The following is a 25,691-nucleotide window of genomic DNA, read 5'->3' on the forward strand; positions in this document are numbered from 1 at the left end:
TCCCCCAATTTATGATTGGGTTCCATTAGAGTTTTAGTTGCCTTACAACCTAGTAGTCTAATTTATGTTAGCAAATCCACAATATATTTCTGTTGTGAGATAAAGATGACTTCTTTTGAGTGTGCAACTTCTATGCTTAAGAAGTATTTCAATCTCTCCAATTCTTTAATTTCAAACTCCTTGATTAGGTATTCCCTGAGTTTATTCCTAACTTCTTCATCATTTCCAGTCACAAGAATATCATCCACATACACAAGTAACACTGTCACTCCCCCTGTGGCCAAGTGATGTATGAAGAGGGTATGGTCTCCTTGACTTTGTTTATACCCTAAAGTAAGAATCACTTTCATAAATCGACCAAACCAAGCCTTGGGAGATTGTTTAAGACTGTATAAAGCCTTCTTCAATTTGCACACTACATGATCTTGGGTAATTGGACTATATCTAGGTGGTAAATCCATGTAAACTTCCTCTTCTAGGTCTCCATGCAAGAAGGCATTTTTTACATCATATTGCAGCAATGGCCAGCCTAGATTAGCAGCTAAAGATAGGAATACCCAAACTATGTTTAGCTTTGCAACAAGGGCAAATGTGTCTAGGTAATCTATACCATATACTTGAGTGTATCCCTTGGCCACTAGCCTTACCTTATATCTATCTAATGTCCCATCAAAATTATATTTGACTGTGTAAACCCATTTACATCCCACCAAGTATTTTCCTTTAGATAATTGAACCAGCCCCCAAGTTTGGTTTTTTTCAAGGGTTACCATCTACTTCCATGGTATTCCTCCAATTCTCATCCCCTGTAGCTTCAATAAAGTGCTTGGGAATAGGTATGGTATGCAAGCTGGTCAGGAAGGTTTTATTTAGGGTAGATAATAACTTGAATAGGACAGAAACAGATGCAATGGATGCTTGGTACAGGTCCTAGTGCCTTTTCTAAGAGCAATAGGCCATTCAAGGTCAGTTTGAGAGATTTCAAACTCACTCACAAGTTTAATAGGTTCGATTATAGATACAAAGGGATCAATAGGAGATTTACCTGATAAGATTTCAAGGAGACTATCGGTGCTCGTATCAATAGCAGGTTCAAGAGATGAATTGAATTCCTGGACATGCATAGGGCTAGAAACCAACCGCTTCAGTCTTGAATAGACTTGTAGGGGAGGAGTACTTGGAGTAGGTTCCTCCTTAGTCATATTTGATGAATCCTTAGAATTAACCGGACTAGAATAAGGCAAAGAATAAGAAAAATCCAAATCAGGTAAAGATGAAAATTGGTCTCTGTCTGTGACTATTTGGCTGTTATGAGAATGGTCAAAATGAGGCATGTTTTCCACAAAAGTCACATCAACTGACAGAATTTTTTTGGAGGGGGATGGTAACATTTATAGCCTTTTTTAGTAGATGAGTATCCAATAAAGATGCATTTTAGAGCTTGAGGGTCTAATTTGCCTCTATGAGGATTATGAATATGGACAAATGATATACACCCAAAAAAATTTGGTTTCCAGCAACTAGGGATATGAATGTCAGGAAAGTGTTTGGTTAGGAATTGCATACGACTCAAAGAATCAAGAGTTTGGGAAGGTAACCAATTGATAAAGGATGTGGCAGTTAGAACTGCTTTTCCCTAATAGTGTTTAGGAACATTGTGGTGAAAAAGAAGTGTTTTAGTAACAGTCAATAGATGCCCATTTTTTCTCTCGGCCACCCTATTTTGTTGAGGAGTATAGGGACAAGAGGACTCACGGATAATCCCTTTTTGTTGGAAAAAATTTGATAGAGATTGGTTAAAGAAATTTTTGGCATTATCAGATCTTAGTCCCTTGATTTTCACTCCAAATTGAGTACTAATCATGTTATAGAAGTTGGGTAAAATAGTGCTCACTTCAGATTTATTTTTCATAAGAAATAATCACATCACTCGGGTGCAATCATCCACAAACACTATAAACCACAGTGCCCCAGAAATATTGGGAACGATTGCAAGGCCCCAAACATTACAATGAATGAGAGAGAATGGAACAAAAGTTCTTTTATTCGATGAAGGATAGGTCACCCTTTTATGTTTAGCAAATTCACAAACTGAACACTGAAAATTTTTAACATCAAGACCCCTAAATAAAGCTGGAAATATGACTCCAAGACTGAAAAATGAGGGGTGACCAAGGCGATAGTGATGTAACCAAATTTGATCTCTACTAGATTGCACCAAACATGGCACAGAATTCACCTTTTCCTTTTTCTCCTACTCATTCGGTCCCTCAAGATAGTATAGGCCAGCCCTAGACTTAGCAAGCCCAATCATCTTCTTCGATTCTTGTCCCTAAATTTCACATAAAGTAGGATGAAAGTTAGCATTGCCATTGTTGTCTAGGACTAATTTTTGAATGGAGATAAGGTTAGTGAATAATTTAGGGACATGGAGAACATTCTTCAGTGTGAGATATTCATTGAGAATGATATCTCCTTGACCGGCAATGGTGGTTAAGGGCCCATCTGCTATGGTTATTTTCTTGGAACTTGAACAAGGATTGTAGGTAATGAAATAATGGGAAAGAGAGGTCATATGATATGTTGCCCTAGAGTCTAGGATCCAAGGGTTGGGTTATTCCCAAAGCATGTATGGTAAGAGAATGAGAGAAAATACCTGTAAGTGCAAGAGAACAGGTACCTTTTTCTTTTTTGTCAAGAGATTCTAGAAAATTCCTTAGCTACTCAATTTCTGCCTAGTTGAGATCCAAGCCTTCTCCCTATTCTGATCCTTTTTGTTCTGCTTGATGTTGGTTGCCAGCCATATTAGCCATTAGGCTTGGCTCTAGCCCCTGGTTGTCCTCCTTTGGATTGTTTTCCATGTAACTTCCAACATCTCTCTATGGTATACCTAGGTTTTTTACAAAAGGTACACAATAGAGAGTCTCTATCCCCAGCTGCCTTCTCCTCTTTAAGACTCCTGTTAGGAGCCTTTAGTGACACTAGTGTTGATCTCTCTATTGGAGACTTGTCCAACATCACTCCCCTTCTCCCTTCTTCAGCCCGGATTATAGAGATTACTTCATTTAGAGAGGGTAAATCCTCCTTACCAAGAACTTGAACTCTTACCAAAAAACTTCATATTAAGTCCCGCCAAGAAATCATAAGTTCTTTCTTTCTCCGCAAACCTTTTTTGTAATGCAGCATCTTCATTGCATTTCATCTTTAGGCATTAGTAATGATCCAATTCTTACCATAAAGTTTGCAGTGTATTGGCATACTCAATGATAGACCTTACCCCTTGTTTACTGGCAACAATCTTGGTCCTTACTTCGCAGATCTGTACAACATCTTTCACCTTGGAATAGGTGAGCTTGACTGCCTCCCATATGTCTTTAGCAGTTAAGAATATCACCGTATCACTTATCTCCGGTACCATTGAATTCCATAGCCATGACATCACTAAGGAATCCTCCTCATCCCATGCTGCAAGCATAGGATCTTCCTCCTTAGGACCAGTCCCCAAGAGATAACTTAGTTTCCTTTTTCCCTTGAGAAAAGTACGAATCAACTGGGACCACTTCAAATAATTTTTCCCATTCAACTAGTAGGCCGCTTGGAGATTTTGCAACTCTCCTCCATTGCCTATACTGCCCATTCCAACAACCAAAACTTCCGTGATTTGTTAGATTCTCAAATCTAACAGTGGAGTCTCAAGGAATCAAGAATGGTATTGAAAGAGATAATTGGGAGAGAGAGGTCAGAATAGAGAGAGAATTCAAAGAAGAGATTGAGGGAAATTGATTTCCAAATTCATTCAACATATCTCTTTAGGCGCACTCTTGATCAGTTATATATACTGATCAAGCTAGTAGTTTGGGCACCAAAAGCAGTAGGGTCACGCCCATGTGCACTTACAAGTGGCTACAGCATGCGCTTAGGTGCGCTTCACGCGTTTCTGCATGCTAGGACATTTCCCTAGCTATGCTTAACGGTCATTTACACCATTATTTATACTAATCAGCTAGCTATCGTAACACATGGTACTGTTGGTTTCCATCGTCTCCGGTGTAGGATTCGTGTTAGAGGCAATAGACATTCTATCCTATCGGGTGAAGGAATAAATAATCAAAGATCGGGTGAGGAAAAAAGGAACCACAGAGGGCTTATCAAGTGAAGAAAAGAGGCAAAGGAGGCCTTGATTATCCCACTAAGGTGGTGATAACGGATGCTTGAGAAAGGCACTGGAGGCCTGAAAAAAGAGCCCATTAGAAAGTCGACTCTGATACCATGTCAAAAGGAACTTTGAAGAGAATAAAATTCCTTGACTTCCATTCCGTGTGTAAGCTAATATATACAAGAAAGCTCCTAATAATTCTCCTAAAAACTAGGAACATATTACAATCCTAATTAATAGGACTAGATTACAACAATAGCTTCATAATTTATAGATTTACATAAGAGATTCAAAAACTTAAAACAAATAAAGTTTTATCTTCTCGGCTCCATATCCTCTTCTATTCAATCGCCAACCATTCAAACTTTAAACTTCAATCGTTGACACCCACCTCAATAAGCAAAGCTTTAGAGAATAAGGATTGGGTACAAGCCATGAAAGAGAAGATGAATGCACCAAAGAAGAATAACACATGGGAAGTTGTGAATTTACCTATGGGGAAGCAATCAGTAGAATGCAAATGGATCTACACCCTCAAGTATAAGATAAAGGAACCCTTGAAAAGTATACGGCAAGGCTGGTTGTTAAAGGGTACACTTAGACTCATGGAGTTGATTACCAAGAAAGGTTTGCACCGGTAACAAAAATAAATACAGTACGAGTATTGCTCTCCCTTACAACTAATTCTAATTGGTGTTTGTAGCAATTCAATGTGAAGAATGCATTCTTACATGAAGAGCTACAAGAGGAAGTTTGTACGAAGCCTCCACCAGGTTTTGGCAAGAACTTTGGAGCCAATCTGATGCGGTCACCAATCAAGACTCGGCCCAAGACTGACCCAACTAAACCGGAATAGTAGTGCCATAATGTTATTTTAATACTTCTTAAGTTTTAGAATTCTACTTGATTTAGGATTCTATTTTATATTTCTACTTGATTTAGGATTCTATTTCATGTTTCTACTTGATTTAGGATTCTACTTCATGTTTGATTAGAATTTTATTTTTATTAGGATTCTAGTTGACTTTTATTTAGGATTTATTTTTATTAGAATTCTAGTTGGATTTTGTTTTCCAAATATTAGATGGATTTGGATTAGCCAAACACTATAAATATACCTAGGATCTAGAGATTGTAATCAAGTTTTTATTAATCAAATTTCAGCAACCTATTTGGGTTTTCTTAACAAAACAGTCTTATTTTTTAGTCTTCTTGAAAGCCAAGCTTCGGTCATTAAAGTTTGTTCTTTTAAGGATTTATTTTAGTGTGTTTTCTTCACACTCGCGCTACACACTACGTCAGGTGGTATCAGAGCGGTTAATCAACCAATCAGATGGCCAATCTTGAAGGTAACAATAGCAACCAGCCTCGTGATGGTGATCACGGGTTGTCCGCAGTTTGGAGAGCAATCAAAGAACAGCGGGAAGTAACTCGTACTATCCAACAACGATTGGAGCAACATAGCAACTAATTGGGCACCTTACTACGAGTTGATGATGACAGGAACCTGAATAATGGGGTGAATCAAGCCGGAGCGGGAAGACAACCCATTAATCATGTCCTTGTTAATCCTAGAAGACCAGTGATTGAAGATAGCGATGAAGAGGAAGATGTTGCTGAAGAGGAAGTATATTGCGGGCCTGATGGGGAGGATGACGAAGAAGATTATGGACATGGGCAATATACCTGTGTAATGAGGAAGTCAATGCTATCTCAAAAGAATGAAGATACTACTCAACGGCATAAGCTTTTTCGCACGAGGTGTACGGTGAAAGGAAAAATCTTTGAGTTGATTATTGATAGTGGAAGTCAAGAGAACATCATAAGAAAAGACGTGGTGGCAAAGATGCAGTTAACTCCTAAAAAACATCCAAGCCCTTACATGATTGGATGGATCAAAGAAGTTGGTGGTATACATGTAGATGAACGTTGCAGGGTGCCTTTCTCTATTGATAAGTACTCCGACGAAGTCTATTGTGATATTGTTGATATGGATGCTTGCCATATTTTATTTGGGAGGCCTTGGCAATTTGATGTGGATGCTACGCACTCGGGTAGGAAAAACACATATCAGCTTGAGAAAGAAGGTGTGCATTATACTTTGTTACCCATAGTGGAAAAGAATCAAACCAAAGCTTCTAAAGTGGAACTTGATTTCGAAGATTATGTTGTCCCAACAACCTCAACATTTGCAAACTCAGGTCTGATTTATGCTACTAACATGACAGAAACTCCAAAGTTATTGACTCATACTGGGGTATTTTCTAGTCTCGATGGCTCAAGCATTGCTTCGCAACCCAAGGATGGTGGTGTTTATTCTGATCGACTTGCGACTGTAAAGGAGATGGAGGTCATGGTAGCAAATCCTTTTACAGTTTATTCAAGATCTGGCACGGTTGAATCGAAGGCAATAAGATCTACTAGATTAGAGAAGCACTCAAGATGGAAGGTTCAACGTCCTCAATCTAACAGTAATAATGCAATGGAGGCAGAAGGCAACAAACATGGCGATGATTGGACCCATGCCAATGCTGATATGGCTAAGAAGGGGAGGAATGTCTTTGCTCATGTTCCCTTAGCAGAAAAGTTCAAGCGATTCAGGAAGATGTCAAGCAAAAGTTGCACAAATAAGAAATATAAGGCGACAGCTGACAAGCATAGGAAGCACAAGGTATTTGAGATTAGAGATGAAGTCATGATATTCTTGAAAAATAAACAAATTCCAGCAGGAAAGCAGAACAAGTTCAAGCCAAAGAAGTATGGTCGTTACAAGATTCCAAAGAAGACCAATGACAATACTTATGTTGTGGATTTGCCTAATCATATGGGTATTTCTAAACATTCAAAGTGGCTAATCTCTCTTCGTACTTATTGGATGTGGATTTGTCCAAACATGATCAAAATTCGAGGTCGAATTTTTTCTCAAGTGAAGGTGAATGATGCGGTCACCAATCAAGACTCAGCCCAAGGCTGACCCAACTAAACCGGAATAGTATCATCAAAATAGTAGTGCCATAATGTTATTTTAATACTTCTTAAGTTTTAGAATTCTACTTGATTTAGGATTCTATTTTATATTTCTACTTGATTTAGGATTCTATTTCATGTTTCTACTTGATTTAGGATTCTACTTTATGTTTGATTAGAGTTTTATTTTTATTAGGATTCTAGTTGACTTTTATTTAGGATTTATTTCTATTAGAATTCTAGTTGGATTTTGTTTTCCAAATATTAGATGGATTTGGATTAGTCAAACACTATAAATATACCTAGGATCTAGAGATTGTAATCAAGTTTTTATTAATCAAATTTCAGCAACCTATTTGGGTTTTCTTAGCAAAACAGTCTTGTTTTTGCGTCTTCTTGAAAGCCAAGATTCGGCCATTAAAGTTTGTTCTTTTAAGGATTTATTTTAGTGTGTTTTCTTCACACTCGCGCTACACGCTGCATCACAATCATGCATGTAGACAAAAAAAAAAGTTTTGTATGGTCTCAAACAATCCCTAATAGCCTAGTTTGGAAGATTCACAAAATTAAGGCTTGGAATGGGCTATAGGCAAAGTAGGGAGACCACTGACCACATGTTGTTCATTAAGCATTCAAGTCAAGTTATGGTTACCGAAGAAATCGAGTATTGGAATTCAATAATAATCTTCACAGCACATAGGAAATAAATATACAACAGAATGGAAGACACCTATCTTGGTAGAAGTCTATCTATATACAACATATCTTAAGCTATTTAAACTACAAATTATCTAGCTCTAAAAAATAGGAATTAAACAAAAACTAGATGAGATAAATAGTATTATCTTCTTCTAAAAATTCGGCTTCTTATCCATGCACGTTGCACAGCTTCTGATTACCCTTATCCTTGCTTCAAAGCTGCCTAATAACTCGCCTAATGACTTCCGAACCTCCTTGATTTCCACACTCCCCCTTAAGCTGGGTTGAATATGTTATTCAAGCCAAGCTTGCAACTCAATTCATTGAATATTCTTCTAGATACAGCTTTAGTGAGAATGTCAGCCACTTGGTTACTAGTAGAGTGTAGATCAGCTTGAATACTCCATCTTCCAGTTTTTCTTTGATAAAGTGTCTGTCAATCTCCACATGTTTAGTCCAATCATGATGAACCAGATTTTTAGCAATGCTGATCACATATTGGTTGTCACACAACACCTGTACTGACTCTGTTGTATCTATTTTCAGCTCTTGGAATAGTCTTTTCAGCCATATTCCTTCACAAAATCCATGAGCCATTGCTCTAAATTCGGCCTCTACACTACTTCTAGATACAACCGACTGCTTCTAGCTGCGCCAAGTCACTAGATTTCCCCATACAAATGAATAATACCCTGAAGTTGACCTTCTATCAAAAATTGAACCAGCCCAATCAGCATCTGTATAGACTGTGATTCCTCAATTTGTTGTTTTTTGAACATTAACCCCTTACCTGGAGTTGATTTAAAGTACTTTAGGATGCGGTAAACTGCTTCCAAGTGCTCCTCTTTGAGATCATTCATGAATTGACTTACAACACTAACAAAAAATCCAATATCCGGCCTAATATGTGATAGATATATAAGCTTTCCTACTAACCTTTGATACCTTCCTTTGTCAACTATATTACTTTCTTTGCCAATGTCCAATTTTACTGTAGATTCCATAGGAGTTTCAGCTAATTTACAACCCAACATTCTTGTTTCCTTAAGGAGATCCAGGATATACTTCCTTTGTGTGACTGAAATTCCCCACTAGGGACAGCAAAACTCTGATGGTATTCAACTTTGCCACATGAGCAAATGTTTCTTAGTAGTCAATATCATAAGCTAGGGTGAAGCTCTTTGCCACTAACCGAGCCTTGAATCTGTCAATCTCTCCATCCTCCCTATATTTTACTGTGAAAACCCACTTGCAGCCCACAAGGCTTTTTCCGGGAGGCAAATCAGTGATATCCCACGTTTCATTCTTTTCCAAGGCCTTGATTTCCTCAAGAATAGCCTCCTTCCATCTAGGGTGCTGAAAAGCCTCTTGGATACTGTTAAGAACCTACACTTTGTTTACATTTGAAACAAACACACTGAATTTTGGTGAGAGACCCTTGTATGAGATATAATTTTATAGAGGATGTTTTGTGCATGCTCTCACACCCTTCCTTAAGGCAATAAGACAATGTAAATCCTCATCATCAATAGAAACAGTAACAGTATCCTCACCAGTTGTATTTCTACCTCTTTCTACCCGTGATTTCAGCTCAGCCTCTTGAACAATCCTGGGGCATGTTGGAGCCTCATTTTCCTTAGGTTTGGACTGTCTTCTAGAGTAAACCTGCAGTTTAGTGACAGTATAGGCAAGAAATTCCTTGGTAGGAGAAGGAAAATGGCTGGTAGAGGTGTTAGATTCAGATTTCTCGGTCTTCTCAAGTTCTTGGCAATCAATAGAATCCCAAAACTGATATTCTAAGGAAGTATCTTGAGTGTTCTCCCCCTGAATATCAGTTTTGTGATAATATGGCTGATTCTCAATAAATGTGACATCCATGGAGGTAAAGAATTTTTGAAGTTCAGGAGAGTAGCACTTATACATATGCATTCGAGAGACCGAGGCTCAAGCTTGCTTCTCATATGATTATGCACATGAACAAATGCACAACAACTGAAAATTTTGAGGGGAAGATGTGAAAGGATCCGAGTGTGAGGAAAGAAAGTAAGAAGAAGTTGACTAGGGGTTTGATGCTTTAGGATGCGTAAGGGCATTCTATTGATTAAATAGGCGGCTATTAGAATAGCCTCACCCCAAAAATGAGAAGGAACGTTAGTAGAGAACAATAGGGATCTCGCAACTTCCAATAAGTGTCGGTTCTTTCGTTCTGCAACCCCATTTTGTTGGGGGGGTATCAACACAAATGCTTTGGTGTACTATGCCTTGTTGGGAAAGATAATGACCAATGATAGAATTGAAATATTCTTTGTCGTTATCTATTCTCAAGATCTGAATTTTGGAATTGAATTGTCTTTACACCATTGAATGAAAAGTTTGAAAGATAAAACCAACTTCAGATTTTTCTTTCATAAGAAATACCCACATTAAGCGAGTATGATCATCAATAAATGATACGAACCAATAAATGATATGAACCAACGAGCCCCAATAATGTTTCTAACCCTAGAAGGCCCCCACACATTGCTATGAATCAAGGAGAAAGGCAAAAATTGAGTATAAATTGGCTAGGATAAGTGTTTCGTATATGTTTAGAGAATTGACAGATTTCACATTGTAACAAATGGAGATCTTTATTCCCTTTATTCTTGAACAAAGAGGGAAACAATTTTTGAAGATAAACAAAATTAGGATGACCTAATCTATAGTGCCATAACATGATAGCATCATTATTGGAATGAAAATTAGATAAATAAATAGCTGGTTTAAGAGAAGAACAGTTGTTCGATTGAACGAGTTTACTGCTAGAAGAAGTCTTTTTAAGGATGTAGAGGCCCGAACATGCTTCAACACTGCCAATCGTGCTCCCCGAACTCTAGTCCTGAAATTCACACAAATTTTGTGAGAATTTAACCACACAATTACAATCAGTAGATAACTTGCTCACTAATATTAAGTTGCAGTCTAAATTTGGCACCAAGAGAACTAATTTTAGGGTTAAATCATCTGAAACTGCCACCATTCCAATTCCAGCTACCTTTGATAGTGAACCATCAGCAATCCTTACCACCCAATCTTGCTTGCAGGGTTGAAAATTAGTTAGTATATTAGATTCTCCAGTCATGTGATCAAAAGCCCCTGAATCAACAATCCATACAGTAGAAAACTCACTTTTGGCAGTTAAAACATGAGATGATTTACCTTTAAGGGCTATGGAACTGGACGCCAAGTTAGAGGGCTGAGAAAATTGGGTCTTTTCGAACATAGTTTGAAGCCATTCCATATGTTCCTTGCTGAACAAATTAGGTGATGAGGTTGTTGTGGTTTCCTCCGTGGAAGCTAAAGCACCTCTACTCTTCCTTTCATGAGTTGGCTTCCAATCAGGTGGCTTACCATAAATTTCCCAACAAGTATCCTTAGTGTGTCCTATCTTGTGACAGTGATCACACCAAGGTCTGCCCTTCTTTTGTTTGAAGACAATTTGATGGCTTCCTCGAGTGATTAGAGCCGATTGCTCCAAGGTTGGACTTGTAGGCTTGAGCATAATCTTCATCCAGCTCTCTCCCCTTCGGACTTCAACAATGGCCTCTCTAAGACTTGGCAAGGGCTTTGTTCCAAGAATTCTCCCACGTACAGCATCTAGGTTTTTATTCAAACCGATGAGAAATTTGTACAGCCTCTTCTTTTCCACAATACTCTTGTATTTTGTTGAATCCTCTGTGCACTTCCATTAGATAGTATCATACTTATCCAATTGAAGTCAATACTTGTTTAAGGAATTAAAGTATTGTGTGACATGGGAATCACCTTGCCTTTGGTCATCAAGAACGCTTTCTATGTCAAATAACTCCAAATTATTTTCGATATGGGAATAGGCTTCCTTAGCAACCTCCCAAATTTCTTGTGCGATATCATAAAGAAGGAAATTCTCACCTATTTCATTTGTCATAGAATTGATGAGCCAAGACATCACCATGTTATTTTCTGTCTTCCAACCTCTGTATCCTGGTTCCTCTTCTCCTGGTTTGGCTATGGCTCCGGTCAAGTAGTCATCTTTGCCCTTGTCACATATGAACATCAACACTAATTGTGACCATTGGAGATAATTCTAACCGTTGAGCTTGTGTCCTGTAATAGCAATCATGCTGTTATTATCCATGGTTACAGCATTGTTGCTTGGTGTAGGAATAATCTGGATAGACTGCTGGCCATTGTAAAAGAATTCTGGTACTATCGGGTAGAAGGAAGAAAGGAGATTAAGAGATGGTTGGTGGCTGCAGCAACTAGCTGCTTAGGGTTTGATAACTGGAGGAAATAATTCTTGCTCTGATACCATGAAAAAATCGAGTATTGGAATTCAATAATAATCTTCACAGCACATAGGAAATAAATATACAGCAGAATGGAAGACACCTATCTTAGGTAGAAGTCTATCCTATATACAACATATCTTAAGCTATTTAAACTACAAATTATCTAGCTCTAAAAAATAGGAATTAAACAGAAAACTAGATGAGATAAATAGTATTATCTTCTTCTAAAAATTCGGCTTCTTATCCATGCACGTTGCACAACTTCTGATTACCCTTATCCTTGCTTCAAAGCTGCCTAATATCTTGCCTAATGACTTCCAAACCTCCTTGATTTCCACAGTTACTATCATTTTGGCATATGTTAATGACACAATTGTGACTAGGGATGATAAAGTTGAACAAGAGTCACTCAAGAAGTGTCTAGCCCGAGAATTTGAGATCAAGATCCTCAGCAAGCTCAAATACTTTCTTGGTATTGAGGTGGCCTATTCTAAGAAGGGCATCTTTATATCTCAAAGAAAATACATTTTGGATCTCCCCAAAGAGACCGGAAGTCCCAATAGCAAGGCAAGAAGTACTCCTATTGATCCAAACTACAAAATAATTGGAAAGGGAGATAATAGTGTGACCAATAAAGGAAGATATCAAAAACTAGTGGATAAACATATATATCTATCCCATACAAGGCCGAACATAGCTTATGCAATTGGAGTGGTAAGTCAATTCATGCATGACCTAGAAAAGAGTATATACAAGCAATCTTCAAAATCCTCCATCATCTTAAATCATCCCCATGGGAAGGTATCCTATTTAAGAAAGGTACCAAGTTCATTATTGAAGCCTATACCAACACTGATTATGCTTGGTCTCCCACGAAAAGAAGGTCCACATTAGGTTATTGCACTTTTCTAAAAGGAAACTTAGAAACTTGGAGAAGTAAGAAACATTGCTAGGTCTAGTGCAGAAGCTAAATTCAAAGCAATGGTGAATGGAGTATGTGAACTTCTATGGCTCAAGATCATTGCTGAAGATCTCAAAGTTAAGCAAAAAGAGACTATGAAACTTTATTGTGACAACAAGTCAGCCATCAATATTGCTCACAATCCAATTCCACATGATCAAACCAAACATATCGAAGTAGATAGGTACTTCATCAAGGAAAAGTTTGATTGTGGATTAATTAGTACTCCTTACATTCCAACTAATGACTAGTTGGCTAATGTATTAACCAATGTACTACCAGTGTCAAGATTTCAGGAGATCATCAGCAAGTTGGGAATAGATTATATCCACTCACACTTGAGGAGGAGTGTTAGAAATCCAAAAATATTTCTGATAATTGTTTCGTTCCTAGAATTTCTCTATTTCCTTATTTCTAGAGTTTCTTTTTTATTAGGATAACATTATATTTCCTATTTGGTATGGTTTCCCTTTCTTTTTTTCTCTTCCTTGATTGAGTTGATCAATCCCTATTTATTTGAGATTGGTAGCCTAAATCAGGAATCACACTTGTAATAAATACCGAGTGTACAATGTACAGTTACACAATACAATGCAATATAGGAAAGTATTATTTTCCACAGAAATCTTATCCAAATAATTGCCAAGAAAGACAAATAAGAAAACCAGTAAAATCATTAGGAATATGTACCTTCCATTAACTGCTGCACTGGAAGCTACATCCATCTGAATCAGGAGAAAAGTAAACAGAAAATAAGGAAAAGAACTAAGAGAAGTTTCACAAGTTACAACACGGCATTCAAGTGTCCAAATGGGCAACGAAGACTGGGGAATATTGCAAATGCATTTGAAATAAAAGCTACATGAACATGCAAGCAATGCATCTAAGGTGAAAACTGTGAGCAAACTAACCAACACCAACCCAAAAGGAAAAGACAAGAGACAAAGAGGACAATTTTCAGGCATCATTAATGTGACCGAATTAAAATCAGCTTCACTGGTTAGTGCACTATTTTTATACAACAACCATAAAGAAAGGATGTAGTAGTAAAATCAAGATTTTCTCCTGCTGGAAGCATCATGCCCAGATAGTTATTTTCCACGAGACCCTATTTACCATTTCAAATAAAAATATAACCTATTTACCATTTCAAAGAACTTCACCTTCATAGAGTGTACACCAACTGACGTCCCATTCTCAACTGATAAAGAATTGCCTGGATTGCGCTTGGTTGTATGTGTAAACCCCTGAGCAATTCCATTCTCAATTTGGGGTTGTCTCCTGCTTTGTAAAATGAAAGTAAGCTCATAGTTTGAACCCAAACAACAAGTATACATAATATTATATTGACATGAGATAACATTTAATATATCAAGCATTTTAAGGGTAGGGAAAAAGCAAAGAAGAACATGATGCAGAAACAGAAACAGAAATAAATGCAGAACATACCATGTGACTTGATGTACTGTAACAAAAATATTTAGTTAACTGACAATTTCACCCATGAACTGGATCAGTAACTTGATCAAAATCCAAAAACAACAACAACATATCCAACCTTTATCCCACAATGTAGGGTCGGCTACATGAATTCTAGACTTCCATGTATTTCTGTCTTTTGTCTAACTTTGATCAAAATCCAGTTGAAAAAAAAAAAAAATCATCTTGGTTAATAAATATTTTTGTGAATTTATAAAGCTGCAAAAGCCTTTAGTGAACCATTAAAAAGAAGGTTGAAAATATTTGGCATGATAAGGGAGCATGGGAGATTTCAGACCTTCATAATTACTAAAATATTTTACAAGAATTCTGCACTGTCCCCCCCCCCCCCCCCCAAAAAAAAAAAAAATAATTAATAATAATAATAACAATCAAAGAGCATTACTGCAAAAGAATCTGTTGTAAAAAAATATATATTTAATAAAACAAAAAAGATAACCTGTTGTAAACTACCAAAAGAGGAAAAACAAATAAGGCCGTCTACATGCCTTTAGACCACACAAATCATCTTTATGGAACCAAATTTCAGTCATTTGGGCTAAAGGAAAAAAAAAAAAAAAAGACAGAAAAAAAAATCAGTCATGTCAATAGTAAAATGCCTGCTCAATCTGAACCTTTAGTTGTTAACCATGAATAAGGGAAAAAAATTAGAAACTGGTTGTTTCCTCAAATTAGGTAAGAATGGAGTTGGTCCAAATAGATTTGATAAAATAGAAGCAACAAATGATGAAAGCACTGGAAAAAAAATTTATTGTTCTCCCTCTTCATAAATCAAAATTGCACCAAAATGGTAAGAAGTTCATCATACATGCATAATTAATGATAAATGACAAAAAGGTACCCAAAAAATAACTTGAAATAACTTATTTTCAAAAGGGCTAAATGCTAAAATCCACAAATAAAATTATTTCTCACAGCTTCATTGCATATAACTCCACCTGTAGATTCCTATCTACAGCCAGTCCCAAGCGCAGATAGAAGAGCAAGTTGTGTTAGGTAACTGACAATTAACGTAAAACTTGTATAATTAAACAACATGAATCCTTACAATTAACAAATCATTGGGGTGTAACCCTTCATAGCAACACATTGCAGTACTCACATGCAGTGAAAAAAGAAGCTAGAGCCAGTGCATCAGAGCCCATATGTGATGTTGAACTTACATGGGTTCTTACATTTACATGGACGGATGCAAGTAAAGAAGTTAGTCCAAGATCATAAATTAAGGATTGGGTCATGAAATATTGGGACTTTGATAGAAAAATCTATAGAAGTGGTGGACATGATGAGTAGGAGAAAATCAATATTATCTGCCTCTAAAAAACGAGATGGGTTGGAAAGAAGGCTAAATATTTATAGAATCATGATACTCAGGGAATGATTGGACAAAGAACGGAATGGGGATTATTATAGGTAACTCTAAAAGGATGGAACAGTGAATGTGAAAAGAATAGGGGATAGATTATTGCAGTTAAAGCTGTCATAGGAGAAGAAACAATAAATATTATTAGTACATATGCACCACAAGTTAGCTTAAGAGAGGAGATAAATACAAAATTTAGAGAAGATTTACAGGAGTTGGTACAAGAATTACCTAGAGGAGAGAAAATCATAATAGAAGGTAACTTAAATAGTCATATGGGTAAAGAAAGGAATGGGTATACAGATGCACATGGAGGTTATGAATTTGAAGAAAGAATAATAAGTGTAAATCTATTTTGGTTACGCCATGGCATATGAGCTCATCATAGAGGTTTAAAACTTGCAATGAATATTTAATCACATATAAAAATGGATTATCAACTATCCAAACAGACTACTTTCTTATCAGACAAGAGGACCACTTATGTTGTATGGACTATGAAGTCATACTAAACGAATGTCTGACCACTCAACATAGACTTAACGGTCATTGGGGTCCATAATAGAAAATAGAGGAGAGAAAATGATACAAAACATGGCTCAAGAATCAAATGGTGGGATTTGAAAGGTAAAAACAAACTATTTTCAAGGAAAAAATGTGGGCTAGGAGAGACTAGATGGTAGAACGAGAGGCAAACCAAATCTGGATTGAGATGTCTATTGCTATTGAAATACAACAAAACTGGTTCTACGAGTCAGAGAAAAAGCCCCAAATCAGAAAAAGTCTTGGGGAAATGAAGAGATGCAAAAGAATCAAAAATAAGAGCTTGCTATAAGACTTTACATAAATGCTGTAATTGTAACACTAACACCTTGAACCCTTGCAATGTTCGAGTTAAAGTAATATTTTAATAATTTCATGTGGCTAAGGTAGGGGTACTAGAGTAATTAAGAGAAATTTAAGAAGCCTAAGGTACAATTTAGGTAAAATGACTATGTATTGGGGAATTATATAATTAGGATGAGATGCATGTGATGTCATGAGTTTAAATCATCAAGATTTTTGCCACATGGGTTATTCTGGACCAAATGAGGGTAGGTATGAGAATAAAATTAATCTATAGTATAACAATTATGTCATTCAAGTTGAGAGAAGTTTGAGGAGAAAGTGCTTGAGGTTGAGAATTATTTAAAACACTGTGTGGTTTAGGTTTTTCTCACACACACACACACACAGAGGCAAATATATATATAGGGATAGGGAGAACAAAAACAGGGCCAGGTTGCAGCTATATGTAAGCATCTGCATCACAGGTAACAAAATGTAGGAAACCTTCACTAAAGGCTCTTGCCGTGGGAAATCTTGCAGGAGTGCTGCGTGTTATTTGTCACCACCTGAAAGATCATCACCATTGCAGAAGGAGAAAGTTCATCATTGCTGTACACAGAACAGTGATGCTGCCATTGATGGAAGATGACATCACAGTTAAAGATTCTGTTTTGAGAATCGTTGTAACACTAGACTTCCATGCCGCAGGAAACGGGATGAAGATCGCCATTTAGAAGATAAAGAGGGACTGCTGTAAGTTGCAGCGGCTGATCACCATTAATGGAAGAAGAAAAAATGGAAGAATGATGCTAACGGTGAGAGATAAAGAAGGAACTTCATTGTTAAAGATTGTTGCTGGAGATGGGAAGCTTCATTGTGCACACAGCAGAGATGTTAAGGAAGACTTTCTGTTCTGGTGTAAGCACCATACCTGTGTATATTTATGTATACCAGCCATATACCCGATGAAGAAATTAACACGTACACAGAATAATGGAACCACCTTCGCTGCATTTTAAATATGTTACTAGGTTTGATGAGAGGATTTTAATGATATAAAAATTATTAATTTTGGTTAAAGTTTATGAAAGTGGAATTAGGTGGTTAAGCAACTAGAACCTAATTAAGCTTGATTATTAAACTCTCCAGCAGCCCTAGCTGATATTCTAAAATTCCAGAAAATATTTTGGAGACCTCTAGAAGGTCTTGAGCTGGTTGGAGAAGAGTTAGGTCAGCTCACTAGGTGTCACAAGGCAGCAAAGCCACCAAGGGATTAAACATGGCATTGGAGAATGACTTTAAGTCAGGTTACTAGGTGTCACAAGGCAGCAAAGGCACCAAAGGATTAAACATGGCAACAAAACAGGAGGACACCAAGCAGCAGCTTCAGCTCAAGCAGGAGCCAGGTCTTGCACAAGACAGATGCCACCAAGCAAGGACTAAATGGCTGCCATACATTCAGCTGCTTTAGCAGCTTGGAGATGCCTATCTGTGGAGAACTGAGAAGGAATCTGGAGCATTATCGGAAGTATGCAGCCCAGATAATGGTCCTAAATATTAGGAATGTTAGAAGTTGAAGATAAATCAGTTGAAGATGAGACCGAATAATTCTCCTAGAAGATTAGTTGTATTCCTATTTTGAAGATAGTTGTTCTGTAAATTTAAATAGCTTAGATAACTATCCTGTACTTGTAGATGGCATAGACTTGTACATAAGGTAGGACTCCTATACGTGTATATATAGGATACACTCTAATGAATAATTATTCCATTCCCTTCTCTTAAAATAATTTCAGCACTATCAATAGGCCTTCAATCTCTCATTTCCAGCAGAAGGAAATGAGTTAGAGTGGGAGGCTCTCAAGGGAGAAGTCCTATAGTGAGAGAAATGCCCAAAAAAAAAAAAAAAAAGCATGAAAATTAGGAAGGAACTGAGGGGAGATACTTTTAAATGGATGAAGAAACTAAGGCTTAGCTTGAAGTAAGTGTGCACGATTTGGTTATTTTATGTTGGCATTATGCATAAAATGATTCTATGGCAGCTTATTATGCAATAAAATATGATTATACGCATGAGATGTGTGTGGATTGTGATCGTGCTACATAATGTGAGTCAAACACATAGGAATGGGAAGGTTCACCACCAAACAAGTCTGTGTGACCCCTCTTGGCAGGGGAAAGCATGAAAAGATCAATGGTGAGCCTTCAGGGCCTTTAAACCATGAGAATAATGTCGCCAGATGTGGGGTATGATGTGCATTAACCTAAGGTGCACTCATAAGAAAGAGAAAATAGAGGGAAAACTGAGGTTGCCTACATAAAATGTGTGATTAATATGCATTGTGTGCGATTGAATTGTCATGGCATGCCTTGCTGAGATTATATTCCCATGCATTGCATTTTAACATTCCAAACCATGCAAGGGACAGGAGGAAGACCAACTTGGGTTAGAGTCTAGACAAGGGTACAAAATCATGTGTATATCTTTAAAGCATGTGAGCCACACGTGTAATGCATAAGGAATAAAGTTTTTTGATAAATTTATACTTGGTGTTATCTTAGTTTAATGTTATGGTATATGCAAAACAAATGGCATAAGAAAAGTGAAACCTTAATAAAGAAGACTAGACCTGGGACCAAAACAGAAATAGAGGGCCTAATTACATGTGAAGGTATCAGAGAGAACCATCTCATGGAAGACTCCCTTGCAACTTCGCATGGCAGAGTCACTAGACAAAACCCTACTGGGAGTGGGGTGCCTAGTAATGAAGAAAACCTACAGAGGTATAGTTTGGTAAAAAAATAAGCAAAAAGACCATTACTCACCAGTCAATTTTGAAGTTGATGTTCATAATGGACGGTATCCTCACTTGGATTGCTAACATAAGTTATTCAACTTTTGGAGTTGAAGTTCATAACATGTCAGTTGTGTGACTACATGTTCTAGCATCTTATGTTCATGCCCACAACTATTGATGTCCCTCTGACTAAAGCATGAAGAAGGCATATTAATGTAAAAATATTTGTTGTGATTGGCAAGTAAGGTTTACATGAAAAATGGGAGAACTTTAGCACAGATTGCATGTTGTTCATAAACATTTGGGCATAGTACAGATTGTATGTTGTTCACAAACATTCAAATCTCGACCACCAACTTAATAGACAATGCCATAGCACAATTACGAGCTCGTATACTGTATATAGGAAAATCCAATGCTTTAACATTCATTGAGTGGTTTCTTGATGTTTGAAATGCCTTATACTTCATATAAATTAACCAAACTATATCTGGTACATGTAAGTAATTGAAACAGTCAAATGTTTTATTATAACATACCTTGTCCGACTAGTTTGCTTTCTGTCCATGTTGTTGTTGTTGGATTGTTTCAATTTTTCCTCTCTGCCTGCACATTCTAGGGAAGGAACAGTGCTGGGAATATCCATTCCATCATGGCCAGCAACACTGCAAGTAATGCCATCCGCTGGAAGCAAAATTCCCTATTTAAAGACCAAAAAAGTACAGATCACTTAGTACAACATCCGAATGATCAATTATTCTACACGGGAAGAAAATGACAACATGCCTTTGCAACCACTTGGACGAGATCCTCTGATTGGACCACAAGTGTTTCTATCAGTTCCCCACTTGCTACATTAGCGTCGGAATTCCCTTTCTTAGTCATCCTTGCTTCCTTCAACACAATACCTAAAACCATGCACGAATTGATATCAATTACAAATCTGGAGGAACATTTTTCATTTTTAATAGAAGGCTACAAACAGAAGACGGGCGAAAAAGAGAGAGAGAGAGATTAAAATGGATCACGGACCTCTTCCAGGTTATCGAAGACCCTAACAAAATAAAGGTACTATTGAACAGACCAAAACCTAAGTACACCATATGGATACCTTAAGCCCAGCTAAGTGCATACCTTCCTACTTTCTAAAATCCAAAAAGTATAGGGAAAAATAACATTCAAAAACTCCGACTACAACCTATTCCTTTTTCCTATTCAAAAAGTGCACGAGTCAGTCCGATCCAATCCAATACGATACCGAACACATGAATTCATCAAGAAACTCGAAACCTAGACCTCGATTCAGAAATTTCCAACAGGATCAACAAAAATAAAAGAGAAAAAACCCAATCAAAGCACGGATAACGCACTGTAGTCGTCCTCCACACAGGCGGTGTGGAATACTCCAGAATAAATCGCACCGTCCTTGACATGAACATCGACTGGGAGGCCAATGATGCACATGGTGGCGAAGAGTAAGGCGTCGCTTTCTTGCCCCAAAAACTCTCTGTTTCTGCAGCCCATTCTCTCTCCCTGCTTTCTCTATCACTCTCTCTTTCTGTATCTGTGCGTGTTCGATTCGTCGCTGTGAGAGCTTCGACGATTGGAATCTCAGGTCGCGAAGGAGGTCGGGAGCATGCCTTACGGCTTCGAAGCCGATACGGCGAGGGAATTTGAACCTTTATTTGCGAATGCTTTTTTGCTCAGGTGTCCCTCAACTTTGACGGTTTCCCTGTAAAATCACGTTTTCTGCCCTACTCTTCCAATTTTTTACCACTCATCTAGAAAATTCTATTAATCCCCTCAGGTTGTCTAACTTTTAAATTATTTTTAATGCAAAAATTAAAGATTTAGTTACTTGTTCACCTTATTTTTTATTTTATTTTTAATAATACAAAAATTAAGACAACTGCGATACACAACACTTTTAATAAAGATCGTCACATTTTCCTTATAAATTACAGACGCGACCCACACAAATAAGTGAGGCAAGCCAAGTAAGTCAGACTTAAAATCTATGTTTTGACCCGAGCTAATACTTTGAAATTTTATAAGTTTTTTATTCTTAATTTGATTTTTTTATGTTGTCAAAAATATAACATTGAATTTTTTAAATTAAGTTTAAGTTAAATTTAGAGACCAATATTTTGAAACCTAAAATTAAATATTGAATCAAAATAAATTGAGAGACACTTAAGAGTCGATGATCAAATAAGAATTTTAATTGAGATTAATTTTATCAAAATAAATATATAATAATTAAGTAAAAAATAAAGTACATTATATAATCTACATTAACATTTTCACACATTTAAATTTTTTTTATTAAAATTCACCAATTCGTTAGATTTTAAGCACTTATTTAGTAGTAGATAATATTTTTTTAAATTTAACAACACTTTGAAGTTTTATAAGTTTTTATTCTTATTTTTGGTTTAGAAAGTTTGATGCAAAGCCAAAATTTTGCTCGATAAATTGTGCAAAGAAATAGGTGTTCAGCTCGAATTACTTTTTTTGTAAAAAAAATAAAATTTTATGTATTTAGCAAAATTGAAAAAACATACAAGTTATGCAACTTATAACTTCTTCAATAGTTTTTTTTTTATTTTTAAGTTTATACCTTTTTATTTTTTGAGAGCTTATAATTTATTTTCATAAAATTGTTATTGATTAAATAAAAGATCAAAATACTTTTTAAATAAATTTTTATGACTTATGAATCCTAGCGATTAAGCGTTTTATAATTTAATTCAATTGTTCTCAAAATGAGTAAAATAAAAAATTAAAATATAAAGAAAGAGGAGAAGAAATATCAAAGAGAGACGAGAGACTAGCATGAGATAATTTTTTGCGACCATGAAAAAAAGTTAAAATAACTAATTAATTTTTTGACTAGTTAATTTTTAGGTGGAATCATATTAAATTATTATTTTTTTAATTATGTATCGCCCAGTTCTCTCGTCATTATTAAAAATACTTAATAATGATTTTTAAAGACTTCCATGTTCCATAATATGGACATTTTTTATTATTTTTTATGTACCTAAAAAAAGAATACTTAATAAAAAGTAACTCCAACCACTTGACCTATTTGCGAGGCTAGCCCCTGCACATTCAAAATTTTATATACTTACCAAGTAAGAGTTGCATAGGTTACATTTTGAAGTAAAGTTGCATACATTATCTATTTGTCAACCTCTTCTTTATTAAACTTGTAGTCAATAGTTCTTAACTATTTATTAAATAATTTGCTAAATAAGTATAACAAACACAAATTACATGTACCAACTAAGTTTATAAAAATTTATAGATGAACATATGGATTCATCTTCTAATAGATTTGATAAATAAAACCATTTTATTTTTCACATGTTGTTGTTGAGGTACAACATTAAATTTATTTGACTGAAAACGTCATCATCAAATCGCATGAACTTGTAAGGAAGAAACAGTCAGGGGATGCGGGACGATCCATTGCAAATACTCCGATACTTAAATCAAACACTTAATAAGATAAAGTCTATATTGAAACTAATATTAGAGGCATACATTTTTAGTAATAAATGTCTCTTTATATATATAGAGATATGAAGTAATTTTAAATAATTCGGGATTAATATTCTTACAGATAATGTATATCTTGTCATTCTAAAATCCATTAGGATTAAAATTCTTATAAATAATATTTATCCTAATATTATGAAATTATTTTAAAATTAAAATTTTTTATGAATAATTACTTATATTTTTCTTGAAATATTAAGATGAATTTTTGAATATCAGAGTTATTTAGTTTGTGTGTTATGTGGGACCCCCTCGATTATGGGTAAATTTACACCTTTTAGCTTAAAAAGTTATTTTGAGGCTTTTGAGCTTTTTTGTCTTTTAATGATGTTTTGTCTATGACACAACAATTAAGATAAATAAGATTGAGCTTGTACACATAAAGACAACTGAGCAAGTTATTGACATATTCACTGAGCCATTAAAGACTAAGGTGTTCAAGCATTTCGCAAAAAGCTTGGAGTAATGAAGGTACAAATTTAAGAAAGGAGAATGTTGAAATGTTAAACTTGCACGCAGAAGTTGAGGTGAAAAAGATGAATTTAGACGAAAAAGAAATTGAGGAAGCTCATGCACACAACAAGCTGGAAGAAATAAATAAATTTTTTGGAATTCCAAAAAACCTTTAATGTACTTTTTTGTTAAAGCTTTTGCCTATAAATAGGCATTGGATCCAAGCATTTAAAAGACTTTTTCCAGCAATATAATATTCTTCCTCATTGTTCAAACTTGGTCCCTCATACACACTGTAGTTAAATTAAGAAGAAGGAAAGAGTATCTTCTAACATTTTTGTTGGGGAAGCAATTTTAACTACTACACAGCTTATCAACTAAACCCAATCTCAGATCCTTGACCAATAAAGTCCCCTTTAAAAACTTTATGTTTCATACCCTCACCTACTATATTTGATTGGTTTACCTCTCAAGGTCTTTGGCTGATAGAATCGTATAGTTACAGCAACAATATCCAATAAGGGGGTGAATTGTGTAGTTTAAAAATTTAATATAAAAATTGAAATTTTTTTTCTTTGAGAATGATGAAAATTTTGATGCAAGGTAAATATGATTGAAAGAATGTAAATCACAATTTATGAAATGAAAAGTAACACAATTGGGTGACACAAGCGATGTATAGTAGTTCGACTTAAGCAAGCCTAATCCACTATCTTATCTCCTCATTAAAGATTTTCAAGCAAATCACTATAACTTTCTTATCACATCGAATAGGTCCTCTAGCACTAAGATAGGAAATTACAATCCTCTTGCTTAGGCAAACAACCCCTCTAACAAAGCTAGGTAAAATACAATCTCCTACTTAAACACAAGTAGGTCCTCTAGCTATACAAACTAAGAACTCAAATTGAAATATAAGAGAAAGATATCAAAGAGTATACACTCTTAGTTACAATATAATCACAAACAAAATCAAGGCTTGAAATCGAATTTTACAAGATGAATACAAAACCTTGAATTGAAGAGATTGAATACACCAATGAAGCACAATGATGGGTTAGCGCTTGAGAGCTTGTATCTTGATCACTTGAGTCACTTGGATTCTCCATTTAACTTGAATTTATAGTCTCTTCAAAGCCCATTCGTGAATCTTGTCTTTGTAAGTGGAGAGAGCACTTGAGAGTAGTGGACAAACTAGCCGTTAGATGTTACTGCGATAAAATCAAGCGACAGATGCAAGGCATCGGTCGACAATTGAGTAAAAATTTAAATAACGATTAACAGTTCATTTGCAACTATCGACAAGTCCTTGTGCAAGTATTCTATCGGTTGATAGATACATAAGCATCGATCAACAAATGGCTTGCAATCTTTAAAGACAAGAAGATTGGGCCTATTGCAGGTCGATAGATGGACTTCAAAACAAAAGATCGGTTGACAGATGATTAGAGATTTGTTGACAGGTGAATGATATTTCAAAGGCAACCATTTTGTTGGTCGACAAATGCATAAGTATTTGTCGATTAAGGTCATACTCACGAGTAAGCATTCTGTCGATTGACAGCCCAAAAGCAACTGGTCGACAGCCAGATGCTTTGCACACATAAACTGTTGATAGTTTGGCCAAAATTTGAAAAGTAGTCAACAGTGTCTTTTTGACTAGTCGACAGTTAACCTTAATTCTTTGGAAATTTTTGCCTCATTTTGAATCCATTTTGACTAATGGTGAACACATTCTTTAGAATATAATTTTTCATAATTACATGTATAAAGATTGATTTGATTATAAAAGTTAGTTTTACAAAAATGTTTGTTTATCTTAATGACAAATTATTTTCAATAATAGATTTAAGAAAAATCAAAAGATGTTTTTCATTATCAAAACTAAATACACATGTTTGAACATAATCACATGATACATCATTGGTTGCACTACTTTTGTCTATATCCACAAAATAAATTGTATTAAACTTGACCCTAAAGTGCTTAAATGCACTAAAAAGAGATACAAGTGTTATTATCCCCCTTCTCGAAAGTTATTTATGTTAGAACGAGGGGTGCATGGCACATACCAAGAATGAGGGTGAATTGG

The 25,691-nt window shown here is 35.9% G+C and overlaps 1 protein-coding gene across 5 annotated transcripts in view; it reads right to left on the reverse strand.

Annotated features, from left to right (window-relative positions):
• The window catches only part of LOC127811662 (uncharacterized), a 38,559-nt gene extending 17,272 nt beyond the window's left edge, over positions 1-21,287 (reverse strand). For 2 of the 5 annotated variants that reach the window (XM_052351732.1, XM_052351731.1), the window contains exons 1-5: positions 20,953-21,284; positions 20,369-20,490; positions 20,122-20,282; positions 14,257-14,374; positions 13,784-13,818 (exon numbers count right to left, since the gene is read on the reverse strand). In XM_052351732.1, coding sequence (XP_052207692.1) covers positions 13,784-13,818; positions 14,257-14,374; positions 20,122-20,282; positions 20,369-20,490; positions 20,953-21,106 — 590 coding nt within the window. In that variant the 5' untranslated portion in view covers positions 21,107-21,284. Of the gene's footprint in view, positions 1-13,783; positions 13,819-14,256; positions 14,375-20,121; positions 20,283-20,368; positions 20,491-20,952 lie in introns of all 5 variants that reach the window. The other 3 variants (XR_008025768.1, XM_052351734.1, XM_052351733.1) reach the window with 3 other exon arrangements.
• Between the last annotated feature and the right edge of the window lie 4,404 nt (positions 21,288-25,691).

The sequence above is a fragment of the Diospyros lotus genome, chromosome 10, assembly GCF_014633365.1.
Source record: "Diospyros lotus cultivar Yz01 chromosome 10, ASM1463336v1, whole genome shotgun sequence".
Classification (NCBI taxonomy): domain Eukaryota; kingdom Viridiplantae; phylum Streptophyta; class Magnoliopsida; order Ericales; family Ebenaceae; genus Diospyros; species Diospyros lotus.